Source organism: Electrophorus electricus, chromosome 1 (assembly GCF_041902795.1).
Source record: "Electrophorus electricus isolate QZ-2024a chromosome 1, ASM4190279v1, whole genome shotgun sequence".
NCBI classification, from domain to species: domain Eukaryota; kingdom Metazoa; phylum Chordata; class Actinopteri; order Gymnotiformes; family Gymnotidae; genus Electrophorus; species Electrophorus electricus.
This window is the reverse complement of record NC_137497.1, coordinates 26,078,034-26,095,147: the sequence shown is the minus strand read 5'-3', so window position 1 is coordinate 26,095,147 and position 17,114 is coordinate 26,078,034. Positions and strand designations below refer to the sequence as shown.

The following is a 17,114-nucleotide window of genomic DNA, read 5'->3' as shown; positions in this document are numbered from 1 at the left end:
TGTGGATGTTTTCATGCCTGCCTTTTCAATTTAGTGCGGAGTTATGTTTCTGTGTGTACAGATCTCCAGCACCACACTGGATCAACATATGCATCTACAATAAAATATTTCAACAAAAGAAAGAGTTCCTGCCATTTTAATTTCAACTGTTGTATCATTAGTACAGTATGTCATTTGATCATGTGTATTTGAAAAAAAACTTTCAAACATGATTCGGAGGGCAAAAATGTAGGATTAGAAGTAAAAAAAAAAAAAAGGATTACTTTTAAAAAAATGACCATTTTGCACAAATACAGTTTGATTTATGGATCTCTGGTTCTCCTCTCATGAAGGTTTTTTTTTTCTAGTAGAAGATTTAAAGATAAATTAGGGTGATAGTCTTAAACCTTGGATTAGAGTCGAGATTTAGGTTTGGATTTGGGCTGCAGGATCTCTCCAAACAGCCTGGCAGCCTCCTCTGCACAGCCGCGATGGATGGTCAGACCATAACCTCCATGGCCGTAGTTATGGATGACCTGAAAAAGGAGAGGGCCAGCAAGAGGTTAGAGAAACACAGTGTCAGACCCATCTGTAGATTAAAACTACTGCCTGGCTCTACAGCCATGTCATTTCACATGTATGCGTCATACTGGAAGCGCATGTAAATTAACCTCACAGTTAAAGTAATACACATTTAGATGGTTCCACAGTGTTGCCATTAGATGAAAAGATCCACATTTCCAGCATAAATGCAATTTTATAATTCTTCTTCCGTTTTCTGCTGTCTGCTTTGCTTCATTCGTATTAAGAATGGTTGAATCTTTATAGCATAATGGGTAAAAACAAAGAAAAACATCTGTTGTTCAACCTTATAATTAGGTGAAAATGTATTTATCTCAACAAATAAATGGTAACAGCAGGTTGAAATCCCAGATTTTTAACATGCCAACCAGATGCACAATGTAAATGTACTGTCTCCGATGCTGTGTGTGTAGAACTCACCTCAAATGTTTTTGCTCCAGACTGCAGGGTCTCCCTCTCTAACCTCACTTTATTGCGTGCAGGCCTAAGACCAGTCCAGTCCTCCACAATACGTGCATGCTGAGAAAGAGAAGCAAACATCTACTGATTCACTTCAAATTCAAAACAAAAAGACAGGTGAGTAGATCACAAAACAAATTTGAATTTAAAAGCAAATATAGCAAATACAGAGATATTCCTTAACTCTTCTCATACTGGACAATATTTGCCTTGAGATAAACTAGTGTGCATTGTGGAATTTATGCCAAATTATGTACAATAGTCTCTGACTCACTGACTCCTTGAAAAACCACCAAACCAAAAAAAAAGACATCAAGCATTCTTGCAAACTCTGAACTCAACACACCCTCTATAAGAAGCCATTCCACAGAGAGATCAAGTCTACTATAACTGCCTTACCTTTAGGCTGGGCTCCAGTTCACAGGCTTTCTCCCAGATTTTTTTATGGTCAATAGAATTGTTCCAATGACTCCAGTTTCCCTTCTGGAAAGTTCCACCGACAGTCACAAGACGACTCCTGAACAAGTATATTAATGAGGCCTGTTTAGTATATAATTTCTGTCAGCAAAAATACTGTCTCTGTGGTACCGATCTTAAAGGAGAAGGTTATCTTCACCAATTAATCAAGGCTATTAGCATGTAGAATTATGCATATAAGACCTGCTTGCTGTTGGCTACAAGTTTTCAGTGAGCCACACTAGCATTTTCAGTAAGAAAAGGAAAACTTACCCTGGGATGATATAAGGTGAACAGTAAATTCCCTCTTGGAAATTGTGCGTCAGAATCCAGTGCTTAAGCCAAGGTGCATCCACCTAATGAGAGTGAAGAAGATAAAGGCTGAGAGTATTAAACCACCTCTGTCTATGATTCTGACCATGAGTACCCTTACCAACATATCAACTCTGACCTTAATGATCTGCCCTCGGCCTGGAGTGAGCTCAGGGTCATGTTGTAGTTCACCTGATCGGACTCCAGAGCAGTTGATGATGACATCTGCTCCACTGTCAGCCAGCTACTTGTCATCAGAAGAAATGCACAAGTCAGGAAAAACACTGGTTCTGCCAGCCGCACTGTCTTAGCCGAGGTTCTGAGTGGAACATATATTCATAGTAAAATTTTATGATTGTCACTACTGTGTGTATAAATAAACAACTCCTATTGATAAACTATATAAACACTTTAGAGGATCAGTATGAAAGGACAGTGGGAATGAGTGAGTTGTTATGTAAGGTTTAGGATATTTTCATCCACATTCATCAAAGAATTCCATGATATCTCATAACCTTTATGGGAAGGGAGTGACAAAAAGGTTTTACTGTTTGGGATTTGGTATCAAAAAACAATTGAAATCGTTTAATGCATTACAAGGTCGTTCTGAGTGCAGCTAATTCTTTAGTGACTCTACTTGTTCCTAGAGAGTACAGTTAAAGAAGTCGGGATGTCTTTAGATAATAATTTAACTATTTTAAGCAACTATAAAGACAAATGTGTTAACCTCTTTAAATGAATTAATTTTTCTGTGGTGAAACTTGATGCCTCTTTGTGTCAACCTGCACAAGAGAAAAAGCAAAGAGACAGAAGGTGACATTAAGTTGATTAGGGCCACAGCTGTAAGCAGACAGAAGAATATGCCTCTATAAAACATTTTGGTAAATTTGACATGTCTGAGTACATTTATGTAGTAGTTCTTTTGTTTTTTATACAGGAATGTAACAAAACTGCTGTCTATATATACCCAAATAACAGTGTTAATGGACCCCTCCAGCATTAAACTTTAAACACCTTTTTTATAGCATTCAGAGGTTTGTCAATTAAAGTTAAAGTTAATGACAATTTTAGATTATGCCACAGAATTATGCCATCTATCGGAGTTCATTTTTGCACCTGTTTATCTCTAAAGTCAAGCACAGACTATTCTAAAAGCTGAAGAAAACGCTTTAGGTTTGCTGCCCACAAAGTGTGACTTCATGAACTTCAGTAGTTCCATTTATTGGTCTTTTATAAACCGTACAAACTAATATAGAACACATTCTAATGTACAAGAGATATTATTATAGCACTATTGGTTGTATCTTGTGTTTTGTCCCCACTTTTTCTGTGGGGCAATTCAAAGGTCCTAAATAGGCTAAATATCTTTGCAGCGGGGCATGTTTGGGTGGCACTGAGAACCCCTCACCAGTTCATAAGCCAGGGCAGGTAGGTCTTCCCTTCCACCATTAGAGCAGTATTAAACCAACCAAATCTAAGAAGAACATATCATTAGAGAAGTGATCATGACATTAAGGATCATTTTGTCATTTAATTCAAATCTGACATTAATAGATTGTAAATAAATATTTTTAAATTGTCATAACATTTTTTTAAATTGCTGACGGCCACTGCAGGATCATTGTTGATTAAAGATGACGACATCACAGTTATTAATAATGGTCATACAAACCTGATTAGCCCCAAAAAATATCTACCACGCAAACCAAGCTTTAAAACAACAGTCATATGCAATCTCACACACACACACACACACAAAAAAACTACTCAGAATGAAAGCAAATCAAATTGAATCTGTAAAAAGTGCAGTAAATTCTGCATTATTTAATTAAATCTTAATGAATCCTGGCCATGCTGTAATAATGGCTTAAATGAATGCAAATTTTAATTAAACACTGATAGTGTGTGTCAGTACCTGTATCCTGGGAACATATCAAGCTCTCGTTGGGTGAGCTCACGAAATCCCAGGACAATGTCTTTAAATGAGGGCTCCTACAGAGGTAGAGACATCATTTTTATTCATAGTCCTTCTTTGCCAGCTGTGCAACACTGCATCAGGGTGTACCAGTTTCAAATATTCATGTGTGAATGTACTATAAAAATATTGATAGTATTTATAGTATTTCTGTACGAATTGACAATTTGCAAACTGATGGAAACTGAGGGATCATATCAAGAATGGCATAATTTTATTGTGATTAATAATTCAAGCCCAAACAACTACAGAATGGCCATGCAGCCATTTTTATATTATACCATGTCATGATGTGATTAGCAGTGCTAGCTTAATGCACCAAAAAGCACATGTGTAATTTAATGGTTTATATAACTGAAACACACAAAACATAGAACATAGCCTATAAACTGCTTATGAGAAACACCAGATTTTTTATTATTTACAAATTGTCATGTATTTGGATATCACAGTGTTTTGAAAAGGTACAAACATTTTTTACACTTTAATTTGTTTGTTTTTGTTTTGTTTTGTTTTTTTAAACAACTACAAATAAGAATATGGTGCAGGCACATGCATACATGCTACAAGACGGATGAGATGGGAAACGTACATCAATTTGAACAATTCACTCTCCGATTTAGAATAAAAGTGTCCTGTTTCTTTCCAGAGTTTGTGACCTTTTCGTAAACTAGGCTCATGCATTCCATTTGTCAAATTCCCTTTACAAGATCAATCCATTGAGTTACGTCACAGGTGTAGAGAGGGAGCAAAACACAAGTGCAAGTTTAGTGTCTGCATTATCCATTGTGCCCCATCGGTCATCGAGGAGGAGGATCAAGAAATCGTCAATCATGGCTACAGAAGCACTCTGTGTGATGCTGTTGGACTATTGCGGACCCCTACCATAGTGTCACAAAGAGAACAGTATGGGTAGTCTACCCTTGAGGTACTGAATGTGTTTACATGTAAAGATTACTTAAATGTAGCTACCTTCAACAACTGCTCTCCAACTCAAAGATGCCAATATTCTGGACCTGGTCTTCAGCCAACCTTCCCTTGGACCTTCACATCAGTGTAACTCCGTTCCATTTCTCAGTCCATCACTTACTATCCTTCTACTCTGACCTCCCCAGCCCACCAATAATGCACTGCTCATACCCCTCTCCCATCTGCCTCAACTTCCATGCCATCTCTTCTTCTACCCAAGCTTCATCATCCTAAAATCCCTACTACACCTTGACTCATCTTCCTCTCTAGCACTTGAATCTGCCATCAATATTTTCTTCTTTTCACTTTCTTCATCCACTGACCTCCTCTGCCATCTATCTTCCATACCAAGAAAGTCTTCTTGCCCAGTTCCTTGGTTGTCAGATGTGCTACATAGCAACTGGAGAGAATTAACAGCAGCTGAATGGAAGTGGAGGAAATCACAGGAGGACATTGATCTCCTATCATTGTCTTCTAGCAATGTTCTCCTCTGATGTCATTGCTGCCAAGACATCATTCTATAAGGAATTTGTTGCTTCATCTTTATCGTTCTAATGTCATTTTGTTAAACAGCACCTTCTCCTTTACTTCCCTACAACATTATCTACCACGTAGGGGAGAAGCAAGGACAGAAATATATTTTGAGGGAAAACTACATACAGATTTGGAGTGTGTTGGTTTAAGGTGCCATTCTATTTCAATAATTCCATAATCCCATATTTATGATAACATTTTAAAGAACTTTATCATAAATTCACTTACATTGTCAACATAACTGAACAATCATACATCACGACCAACAGTGACTATGACATTGCAACAGTCCTACATTCCATTATTGGTTCATTCACAAGAGAGCAAATAAATCCATCGGAGACATAACAAAAGATATACTTTCACACATTTGTCATGAAGCTGGAAAGCACTGGTAAGCTCTGCAAGAACATATGACCTAGCAGACCACACAAGACAACTGTTGAATAGATCACAAATGTTATGCAGGTTGGAGGCACAGATGTATAGATCTGATAAATGTAAATGCTTTACAAGTCTACAGTTACAGACTTTGTCTACTTGGTCTACAGTCTGTAATTGTACAACTATAAAATACACCAATAAAATAGCTGTATCTATTACAGAGAGATAAAGCGTGAGGTCAGTTACTGTAATTAAATTGAATTTAGTTAGGATGGTAGGCTGATGCTTCATCTTCCAACAGGACCAAATCTTAAAACAAACTGGAAAAACAACTACGGTGTCTGTGCAGGCCAAAAAGTCGAATTTCACTCTGAACCCCAGTGAACATGCATTTCACTTACTGAAGACAAGACTGAATCTTAAAGGCCCTAAAACCAGCAGGAACATAAAAAGGGCATGCTTTTGAGACCTTACAAAGCAAACAGACTAGAGGCATCTATCCATGAATTAAAACTGACATTCTGAACTTTAATCTTGTAGTAATTGTTTCACTACCAATGTTCTAGCGTTCTGATGCAAAGCAATAAGACACACCATGATTCAATGGCTTGTAACTATTTGACCACTCATTTTCAAGTAAGGTGCCCTAATGGAACAGTGGTGTGTGTGTGTGTGTGTGTGTGTGTGTGTGTGTGTGTGTGTGTGTGTGTGTGTGTGTGTGTGTGTGTGTGTGTGTGTGAGTGTGTGTGTGTGTGTCTTTGGCAGTATTTCTCCTTTATGTGGCAGTATATGTGGCAATATCTGGGCTCATCACCAAAAGGGTCATATATTTAGCACATGCTGTACATAAAAAAATGTAAAAGAAAAATCTCTTACTAGTACATGCTCGGTACAGAGGTTGTAGCCTGACTGGAGGAATATGCCCATGTTAACTGACTCAGGAGAGTTGAGGAAGCTCAGAAGATAGTCAAATGTTTCTTTGTTCCATTTCCTGGAAAACGACAGAAAAAAAAGTAAGATACAAGTTCCAGCAGGTTCTGCAAAGGCACAAAACCAGTCAAGACTAATTAGCATTGCAGATTCCTGAAGCTCTGTGAGAAACATGTGCTTTGCAATTCAGGGCACATGAGTACAAACCCATTCAATTTTCTTTCATTTACTAGTGCACTGTTTAAAGCCATTTATAAACCATTCATACTGCCACCACTTCTTGTTTGACACTCCAGACACTTTCCCTAAATAACACTTTTCCTTGCATAATCTGCTCCAAGACAAACCTCTCCTTTTATGGAATACCATCTCATAGATTATAATTCATGTCTGTAGGCCCAGACCATTTTATGACATTATAGGCTTGTGTCTTATGTTAGGTGTAAGACAGGGAGAACAAAACTGTGCAGGGCGCAGCCTGTAAGACATTTTGAGCCTAATGATGTTTTTCCACTGAAATGAATGATTAATGTTACCATGATGAGTGTTGCCATGACGAGTGTTACATGATGCTCACGTTTCCTGGATGTTGCCCCTGTCATAGAGGTATGGCTGCCAGAGACCTGCTGCGCCGTCACTGGTTGTGAGCGGGGTGAAGACATCTGCATAGATCTCTATAGCCAACGGACTGACTTTGTCGTGGTAATGCTGGTAAATGCTCTGGGCCACAGACAAACCGATGACCCCCGCACCGATCACTGCCACCCGCATGGCTGAAACACAAAAAATGCAACACAAACTGTTTACACAATAAAAATCAACATTAACTGAGCTAAACACATGCACTTCTCCTTTTTAGAGGAGTGTCTGGTCCTAGAAAAATAACTACTTGCTTGCAAATGTTAGCTACATTACTTTGCGATAGACTGGCTAGATACGTGGCCTAGTGACACATTACTTCAAAAAGCTCAGGGCAACTGGTCACTCTATACATACACATCCTGACAACTTTGTCAAGTTTTGAGATCTAGACTGTAGACACTATTTGGGCCAAAGTGTATGTGAGTTAAATCCCAAAATTGGAAAATGTATTTTCAGACATTTTGCAACACTGCTTATATTGACACCATGACCCAGAATTAATGTGATGGTTATCAGCTTAAAGAGGTTAAAGAATACCAGAGTATACTCTTGAATTGAGGGAGGTTAAAGAATAACAGAGCGTGCTCTTGCAATGGGATTTGGTGCAACAGTACCATACAGAGAAGCGTGAAAATGAGCTTCACATCTGGACAGTTACTTTCGTGTCTATTATATATATATATATATATATATATATATATATATATATATATATATATATATATATATATATATATATATAAATAATAGACTCTTATCTGGCCAGTTATACAATCTGCACCTTTTATTGCATCACGTTAAATCATTTTAAAATAAATAAATTATGTGCTTTAATGCCCCACCTACTTGAGCTTACGCTCACTACTTCTGGCATTTTGCTTCATATAATCTGCTGTAATGACTTAATCGTAGTAATTCCCTTAAATTGTGACCCACTTAATCAACGAGAGACTTCTATAAAATAATTTAGCGTGCGTGAATGAGGTTTTTACACCGAAATACAAGTGACGACTTTTTAATGTAAAGGAACTTGCAAAGCTGTGACGCAGTGAAAGAACCTGTACATTTTTGAAAACAAAAGTACTTACCCAAATTTTGTTGCTCTTCTGTGAACGACAGAACTCAAAGCTATGCTGCAGAGAAAGTAAATAAGTGTTACGTAAAGAGAAATCAAAATAGCGACTAAATGCGACGCATTCAAGCGCTCTTCGTAATTCCTTCTTATTAGAACGTCACTTGCTAAAGCAGGGTTCTGTCAAACGTTGCATGACGGTGCAGAGAAATAGTGCACAGTGTATGTATTTTTTTTAACAGTCCCTGCTATAAGAACAAAACATTCCATATTTTTAACCTCATGTAATGTTGTACCCTTCACATTAGTCAGAAATTGGTGCAGAAAAAAAACATGGCAAATAATTAAATATTTAACTGTTGATAAAGTTAGCATGCTATATTCCACTCACCTCCCACACAAAGTTAGACAACACTGCCATTTTACATTTTATACAGTTACACCCTGTACCCTGTTTATCACTAGTCAGCAATATATGGCCTGTAGTGTGCAATTGTGCACCTGCAAGATATGTGGACTTTGGTTTGATCCGTAGTAAGATTGGTTATTGAATATAATGTGACCTGAATTTAGATGCCCAGTAGTTTGTAGCTGAATCCAAGCTCTCAATAAAAAGTGCTTCTGTCTCAGCTTTTCTATTCTTTCTGATGAATGCAATATATTACAAAGTGAACTTTAATTGAGGACTATGGCTACATTACATTACCAGGCTCAAGTGACTCAAATCTGATTTTTTGCCTTAATTTGATACAGATCTAAAATTTTTTCCCAGGCCTGCATAGATATGCAAATCCAATCCAAGATTTGAGTCATTTTCGTATGTGGTCATAGATCCCATATACAATTCATGGCCATGTGACATGAATGTGAACAGTCAGATTGGAATTCATGTGGCTTTTTACCCAATATGCACATGCTTAGGGTTGTCGCCATCAGCCAGCACCAGTAGTGTGGAAAAACAATAGTGGAGAAGAGCTTTGAAAACAGTAAGCTAACCATCTGGCTTTTTCCATCTTCTCGACTTTATCATATACAGCTGATGAACAGCTTATGCCAAAATGTGATGCAAATATGATCCAGTAGCGAGTCCATTTTGCAGTTTTAATATCACGAGTCATCTCACAAACGTGATGCAGGTGATTTGTGTAAGAATGTATCAGTGTGCACATGCACGCTGTTTAGTATAACATTTAAATGCCAGTTTTAGAAATTGTTGCTTACATTTTACAATTTCATCCCAGAATGGTAGCTAAGTGGAGATTGACAAATAACCATAGCAACTCAAACTGAATGGTAAAGGAAGCTGAAAGTTCTCTGCCCTGAGGACCACCCAGAAAAGGCTGAGGGGAAGTCACAGCACCTCAGAATCATACGAGCTGTCGTATGAGCCTGAGATTTCAAAGTTGTGTTTTCCGCTCAATTAGAGGAATGTTCAATGGATCAAGGAAGCCCCCAGAGCAGCTTAGAGCCAGTATTGCCTTCACTAGAAGAAAGCCCAAAGGCATACAGTGGTTCTGAAATGCCATCACTGTCTGTCAAAAGCAAATGTGTGTCCCCCCCAGGACCAAATCCATGCCCAGAGAGATTAAAGATCCAAAAAAACTTGAGTTGTTAAAAAATATGAAGAGATGAAGAGAAGAGTTGTTACAGGGGCTCAGAACAGTTAGGCAAAAAATCTTAAATGAGTCATTTATTTTGGTAGTTTCACATTTAAAGCTATGGAATTTAACAGATTTGGGTTTATTCAGTCGTAGGACTGGTTGTTCAGTAGTATGTGACCAGAATTTTGAGCCTGTCCATAAAGAAACCTTTAATATTAAAAAAATATTAAAGGCATATATTTCTGTTTCTACTGTTATTTTCTTCTCAAAGTATTTGACATGGTGTATCAAAAAATAAATGTTTCCAATATTGTTGCTTTGGTGTATAGCTTACTTCTTGATGGGGAGTCTTCCTGTAAAAGATGAAGGTTGAGTTTAGTTCCATGCAATACAGATCAATCCATGGAGGCCTATTCACACAGTTTAGAGTAATCTGCCTTTGACATCAGTGAATCCTACTTTTTTTTTTTTATCTCAGTGACATCAGATGTGAATGTTTATACATACCACCTGCCTTTCAGTCATATTAATTTACATGCAAGATCTCAATTCTTAACAATATTTTAGGTTTGCTTAATAAACTTGCAGGTACTAAATTAACCCATTTTCCCTCAAACTGCCTTGCATTTTCTACCTCTAAGTAGTGATATCAAAAATTGCATATTAACTAAGACAAAATTTGAGATTTCATGAAGCAATAAATCATTTAACTAATGCCTCCAGTTGTTGTGATGTCAGAGTTATACCCCTGGAATCCAGAAAAGCCATGCCAGTCATCCTTTACTGTTCCATCACATTTTTACATTCTTGTAAATTGCAGACCTTTCCTAATCCAGAGTGGTAATCGATGTCCAAACTCCCAGGCACATGAATGAAGGAAGATCATATTCCCTTCTGATACATCCTTCATAACAGTTCTATTGTAAGGGCACTGGACACTTTACCAAACAGAAGAACGTTGTTCGATGACAAAGACACATGACAGATTTGCATTTATTTGCATTTATTGCTTTTTTATTTAAATGAGAAGAAACGTCAAGTCACCTCCTGTGTCTTTTTCTGCTTGCAACCTGGTAAGACCTGCTAATGCAGCATTTTTGAGTTGTTTTCTCAATAGGAAGACATAAGTGATCTTAAATTTCCTTCATGTCAGTGCTGAGTCACAAGAAACAGTGCATTCCTAGCTGAATCACATTATCCCCAGGGCCATCTGCAAAACCTTTTCCTTGTTCCTATCTCCTTGCCTTGTCTCCTTTTTAAGGAGATTGCTAATAAGATTCACATGTGGACTGGACATTATCACCTTCAAGCCAAACATTTCTGGTCTTTTGAACAGATACATATATCACAATGTTCATTCAGAATTTATACTCAGTGTTCTCACCAGAACCAAGGTTTTTCCTAAGGAATGGGAACACAATCCTTATTTGAAAACTGGATTGATTTTACATGTCATTTTCATGTATCCAAAGGATTTAGCTCTGTTCCATGAAGGAAACACTTCAGCATTGTTTATTATGCCCTTATTGAAGGAATCTTGAGCTTCCTCCGCCCGTCCTGTTCAATACTGGGACAGTACTTAACATGGTAAATTTTGAAAAATGAGACAATGAGAAGGTCTTTGGATGCGTCGTTTACATTTGTAAACTGTTAGTCACCTCACTGTGGGATAACAGTAATTTTTCCCTAACAAACCACAGCCGCACAGAGCATGAATGGAAAATCAGGCCAGAACTTAAACATGGATTCCCTTAGTAAATATTTATGTAATGCATATGTAGGTCATAAAATAGTGTGTGAGCCAGGCCTGACAACTCAAACACAGGGACTTCTTTAAGGTACTGACTATTTGGGTGTAAAGGTTGGATCTGGTGAGAAATTATTTATATCCGTTTGAAAAAAGGCTTTAGTGATGCCTAGTGAAGATGTAGGCCAAAGTCTCTTCTGTAACAACTCAGTACTGAACCTTCCTCTCCTTATCTCGTCTGTTTGAAACAGCACAACATAATGGATTAGGCAGTATTTCCACATCCCAAGTATAGTCTACACAGAAATAAAGAGAAGTGATCAAAACTTTCCAATACTTTCCAGTCCCTCTTTGACTCACATCCTTTTTTTTTTTTTACCAATCACCTCTGATAAACAAGGGCAGATGGCGTGGAAAGAAGGAAAAAGCGAAGTGAATGAAAGCCAGAGATTAGTAGAGTATGCACTGCCCACTCTACTAATCATGCTTGAACAATCATACCTAACAGTCAAGCAGGTCTGGGTGATATGATAATATATCCCCCCCCCCCCCCCCCCCCACACACACTCTCTCTCTGGCTCTCTTTCTCTGTATGCATATCAATTCATGTATGGTCATTCCTCTGTGAGTTTGGGGTTGTGGCACAGTATTTTTTACTGTTCCTTCTGGACTGAGACTGGGATCCATTGGAGTCACTCCTCCAGCTTAGGGGTCACAGGCACATATATATACACGGCTGATGAAAGACCCCCCCCCCCCCCCCTCTCTCTCTCTCTCTCTCTCTCTCTCTCTCTCTCTCTATATATATATATATATATATATATATATATATATATATATATATATATATATATATATATAAGCTTTGTAAGCAAAGTACTTCTGGTTTCTCTGGAAACCTTGTGTACTTTACTCCAAATGTTACTACAACCACATCTTTTACTATAGTATTTTAGTCCCTTTCTCAGAGACAGGTGGACAGACAGATGTATAGACAGAGAGGGGCAACCAAAAACAATTCTAACCAAATAGAGCACAAATCTTGTAGGCAAGGGCAACATTTTCGATACCCAAGCACAGCAGAAACAAGGAGGACAAAGCATCACGTTTCATGTTTTTCTTTGATGCTGTACTGTCAAAATATTGCAAGAGTCAGCACTGTCTTGGCGATATTTGGCACCACGCATCCATTTATGCTACAGTGAGTCTATGGATTCAGTTTTCACCGCCCTGTAGTTCGCATTTTGGTCATCAGACTGTACTCACTTACAGTACAGTAGGTTAGCTGTACGTCCGGAGACAGCCTTCATGTGTCAAAGTAGGACCAATTTCATTCAAAACGGCAAGGTAATTACAAGCAACGGCGGTGCAAATGTTAACCGCTTCAACTGAACCATGGCTTTTTAACAGCTGTAGAATCGGTTGGGATTGTGCTTTGATTGGAGTCACTATCCGAAACATTTTGTCTCGGGGGAAAACGATTTTTGGACTGTACTGAGAAAGAGCACCGCTCTCCGGACATTTCCTCAACCATGGCTCTCGTAACGCTGCAGCGGTCTCCGACTCCTAGCGCTGCGTCGACCGCTAGCACGACCACTACCACCGCGGGGGAGGTAAGGCAAGAGTATCGCAGAGGTTTTTTTTAATGGGAGGCGTTTTTAACGAGACACCGGGGATGAGTAGGAGGGGTGTAGGCCCAGCGTGCTAGCAGGGCTAGTGCCTTAAAGAGTAGCTTGTTGTGTTGATCGCATTGGGATGCTAAGCTCTGTCATTCTTTGATATTGACAGTTTCGTAATATGAGGTGGAAACTTGTATGCACACTGAGTTAACTGTCAACTAGCTAGGTAATGCTTGGTTTGAGATATTGTCAAATTCTTGGTAGTATGCCAAGAGTAGCACAATGTTTGCAGCTAGCTGGAAACATGGGTTACATGTATTTCCTTAATGGCGCGACATATTGCACAGCTGTAATAGAATTGAAGTATTTTATTTCATGCAATTATCAGGTAGTGATTTTGGCTGAGGCAGAGTTACTTCTTGTTCACTGTTATTGCTGTAAGTTAGCAAAGTTATGGTATTGCTTTTGTCGCTGAGCTAGTAGCAGAAGTATCGTGCTACCGTTACCTGTCAGTCTCCATCTGAATGCATTATCGGGAGAGAACTGGCTTTGTAGCTGTAAGAGCAAGAATTCGTAATATGCCATTCAGCACTCATTAGAATAACATGAAGACTTTCAACAGGCATGTATGAAGTTGTGTAACAAACCGCAGGTTTATAGCTTGCAGCTAGCTATGATTCTGTGTTGAATGGAGAGTGAGTGAGATAGATAAGAGTATTGTAACGGTGACCAATGCGGCAGATGTAGCCATCTCACTCCAGAATCTATAACCTGGTCTTTATAACCACTTTTTGTCAGCATGCGTCATATTAGAGCATATAGAGCATATGAAATTGGGTGCACTACCAATTGTAAATTGATTACCAAAAGGTGTGGAATCTGAGGGGTGTGGGGTTTGTTTACATGGAACTTGTTCTTTAATTGCACACCCTATGTTCTGTGTGGTTTAACCATGAGATATAGTGGAGTTGTCAAAACAGGCAGGGAGCTTTTGTTGATGTGGTTTAATTCTAAACACAGGAAAGGGACCTGCAGTACATGTGAACACATGCACACGAACAGTTGTCTGCATACACAAACCTGACATTTGCCTGTATAATGAACCATTAGCTTTGTCTGCACACATACATACATGCGCGCACACATGCACAAAATACACTAAAACCATCTGACACCAGTGACTGCCTGTACACTTCCCTGTTTGGTTTGAAATGCTAGCCATGTGGTCTTTTATACTGTACTGCGATGTCAGCAAGCTGGCTGTGAATGTGTCGGCCATCACTCCACTCCAGCATTGTAGGGACCTGGCAGCTGCAGATCAGTTTTCCCCAGGAGGGAAAACTGTTGTTTGGCAAGAGGTTTCAAATCCCTGCGGGGTGCCAGGCGTCCATTTTGCAGTGATTAAAGCTCAGTCATCCTGCCTGGGCGCAAAAAGCACTCAGGTTACCTCGGCAAAGCACCACCCAACCTCATTAGAGCAGGTTTGGATCTCTACTGTTCCTGGAGGGGAAATGAAATGCAGGTGTGATATATCAGTAGCAAAGTTTAAGAACGATGTAACCATTTATAATCGGTTCACTCCAAGAAAGGCATTTTTCAAATGGGATTTTAAAAAATGATCCCCCTCAGTTTAATACTGACATCATCTTATGCATTTTGTGAGATGCTTTGCTGCATACTGTGACATTCACCAATAGAGGGGGCCAGCTCCACATGTTCTGTGCAAGCTCCATTGTAAACAAAGCAGATTAGGTCTGATGGGCAGACATCTATTACATCAACCCCTGCAATACAGTACCTGAGGACCTTCAGAGATTATGTGGTTGTCTGTTATTATGTAACATATTAATATTAATCTACACCCTACTTACATGACACACAAATGGTCCTTTTCCTAAATAGCATGAAATCGTTTGCAAAGTAACCATAGTGTGTAACAAGTGGTTAGTACTGGGTTTGAAATCGGAAGCTTTGGATAATCATTGCAAGAAAGAGCATTGTTAGGTCCTTTCCAACTAACCACTAGACCTGGTAATAGGAATAATGTTTTTGTGCTTAATGGAAGGTTCCATTGCTGTTGTTATGACATCACTGTTTGTAAAGGCCTTTCTGGAGTGACCATACCTCTTTGCCTTTTTCCCTTTGAGCTGTCATATAGTAGTGGGGGATGTACGTACCCCATATTGAGTGAAATGGACTGTTCCTAGAGTGGGTGGGGCTCCTCCATAGTCTTGTGACTATACACACACGCACACAGACACACCACTTAGAATTCAGAGCACAGTCTCTGTAGCAGAGGAACACACAGCTGCAATGATGTCATCTCTTCACACAAGGATTGTTGGATGGGAGAGACATGGGATAGGACAGGCAGTCCTAGAGAGACATGTGGACAGACAAGAGGACTGGAAGATGAAAAAGGAGGGCAGGCAAGAGGGCATGGGCCGGATGTAAACGTGAGACCGTGGACATGGGTGTGGTCCAGATGTGAACGTGAGACAGTGGACGTGGACGTGGGCCAGATGTGAGCGTGAGACAGTGGACGTGGGCCAGATGTGAACGTGAGACAGTGGACGCGGGCCAGATGGTAATGTGAGACAGTGGACATGGGCATGGGCCAGATGGTAATGTGAGACAGTGGACATGGGCATGGGCCAGATGTGAATGTGAGACAGTGGACGTGGGCCAGATGTGAACGTGAGACAGTGGACGTGGACGTGGGCCAGATGTGAGCGTGAGACAGTGGACGTGGGCCAGATGTGAACGTGAGACAGTGGACGCGGGCCAGATGGTAATGTGAGACAGTGGACATGGGCATGGGCCAGATGGTAATGTGAGACAGTGGACATGGGCATGGGCCAGATGTGAACGTGAGACAGTGAACGTGGACGTGGGCCAGATGTGAACGTGAGACAGTGGACGTGAGGCAGATGGTAATGTGAGACAGTGGACATGGGCATGGGCCAGATGTGAACGTGAGACCGTGAACGTGGACGTGGGCCAGATGTGAACGTGAGACAGTGAACGTGAACGTGGGCCAGATGTGAACGTGAGACAGTGGACATGGGCCAGATGGTAATGTGAGACAGTGGACATTGGCGTGGGCCAGATGTGAACGTGAGACAATGGACATTGGCGTGGGCCAGATGTGAATGTGAGACAGTGGACGTGGGCCAGATGTGAACGTGAGACAGTGGACGTGGGCCAGATGTGAACGTGAGACAGTGGACGTGGATGTGGGCCAGATGTGAACGTGAGACAGTGGACGTGGGCGTGGGCCAGATGTGAACATAGCTGTGGCCATGGCGGGCACTTGGAAGGTGCTTTGTGGTTTTGTGGTGGCAGTCTCAGCATCACTGTGTGCTCATCTGTTAGGCCAAATCTGCACTGCATCCATTTTCTGTTGTCACATTGCACTCTCCACGTGCCACCTCTCTCCCTCCCCATGTGTCTCCATAATATTGAATTTACTCTAATTGTCAATACATTGCTAATTATTGCACTTATGCAGTTTCCTATTTTATATAAAACTCTAGCTGAACACTCAATGGGACGAGCATTACCTCATTACATTGACTAAAATTATTTGTTTGTTGAATCATAAGAACCCCATGATTGATCAGAAGGTCCACATGGAAAAACTGTATGTATGAGACTCGTCAGGGGTCTCACAGCGCACCATAAAACATTTTATGATTTGTTAGTTACTGTTTGTTATTACTTGTTGCTTGTGATAAAAGCACTGCAAAGGCCAATATTACCCATACTAGCCCCATGTAGTTTAACAATGATGATCTAAGGATCTGAAAAAAGTGATGTACATATATAGTCATCATGTGATTTTTCTTAGACA

At 39.8% G+C, this 17,114-nt stretch overlaps 2 protein-coding genes across 5 annotated transcripts in view; one reads left to right on the top strand and one right to left on the bottom strand.

The window, feature by feature from the left end:
- Positions 1-122: 122 nt before the first annotated feature.
- Positions 123-8,769, bottom strand: LOC113576941 (D-amino-acid oxidase). Of its 2 annotated transcripts, XM_027009321.3 has the most exons (12): positions 8,686-8,769; positions 8,311-8,355; positions 7,158-7,353; positions 6,527-6,641; positions 3,704-3,780; positions 3,197-3,262; positions 2,516-2,570; positions 1,928-2,032; positions 1,750-1,832; positions 1,420-1,537; positions 982-1,080; positions 123-515 (listed from the first exon to the last, which is right to left on the bottom strand). In XM_027009321.3, exons 3-12 carry the CDS (start codon positions 7,349-7,351, stop codon positions 393-395), a joined length of 1,035 nt encoding a protein of 344 aa, XP_026865122.2. In that variant the 5' UTR covers positions 7,352-7,353; positions 8,311-8,355; positions 8,686-8,769; the 3' UTR covers positions 123-392. The 2 variants fall into 2 exon arrangements, with proteins under 2 accessions (XP_026865122.2, XP_035382276.1); XM_035526383.2 differs by lacking the exon at positions 8,686-8,769 and having other exon boundaries at positions 8,311-8,608.
- A 3,982-nt stretch (positions 8,770-12,751) lies between these two features.
- Positions 12,752-17,114, top strand: part of ssh1a (slingshot protein phosphatase 1a) — a 36,274-nt gene continuing 31,911 nt past the window's right edge. The window contains exon 1 of one of the 3 annotated variants that reach the window (XM_081713404.1): positions 12,752-13,255. In XM_081713404.1, the coding sequence (XP_081569530.1) occupies positions 13,175-13,255 (81 nt within the window). In that variant the 5' untranslated portion in view covers positions 12,752-13,174. Of the gene's footprint in view, positions 13,256-15,973; positions 16,053-17,114 lie in introns of those variants that run through there. The other 2 variants (XM_027009295.3, XM_081713432.1) reach the window with 2 other exon arrangements.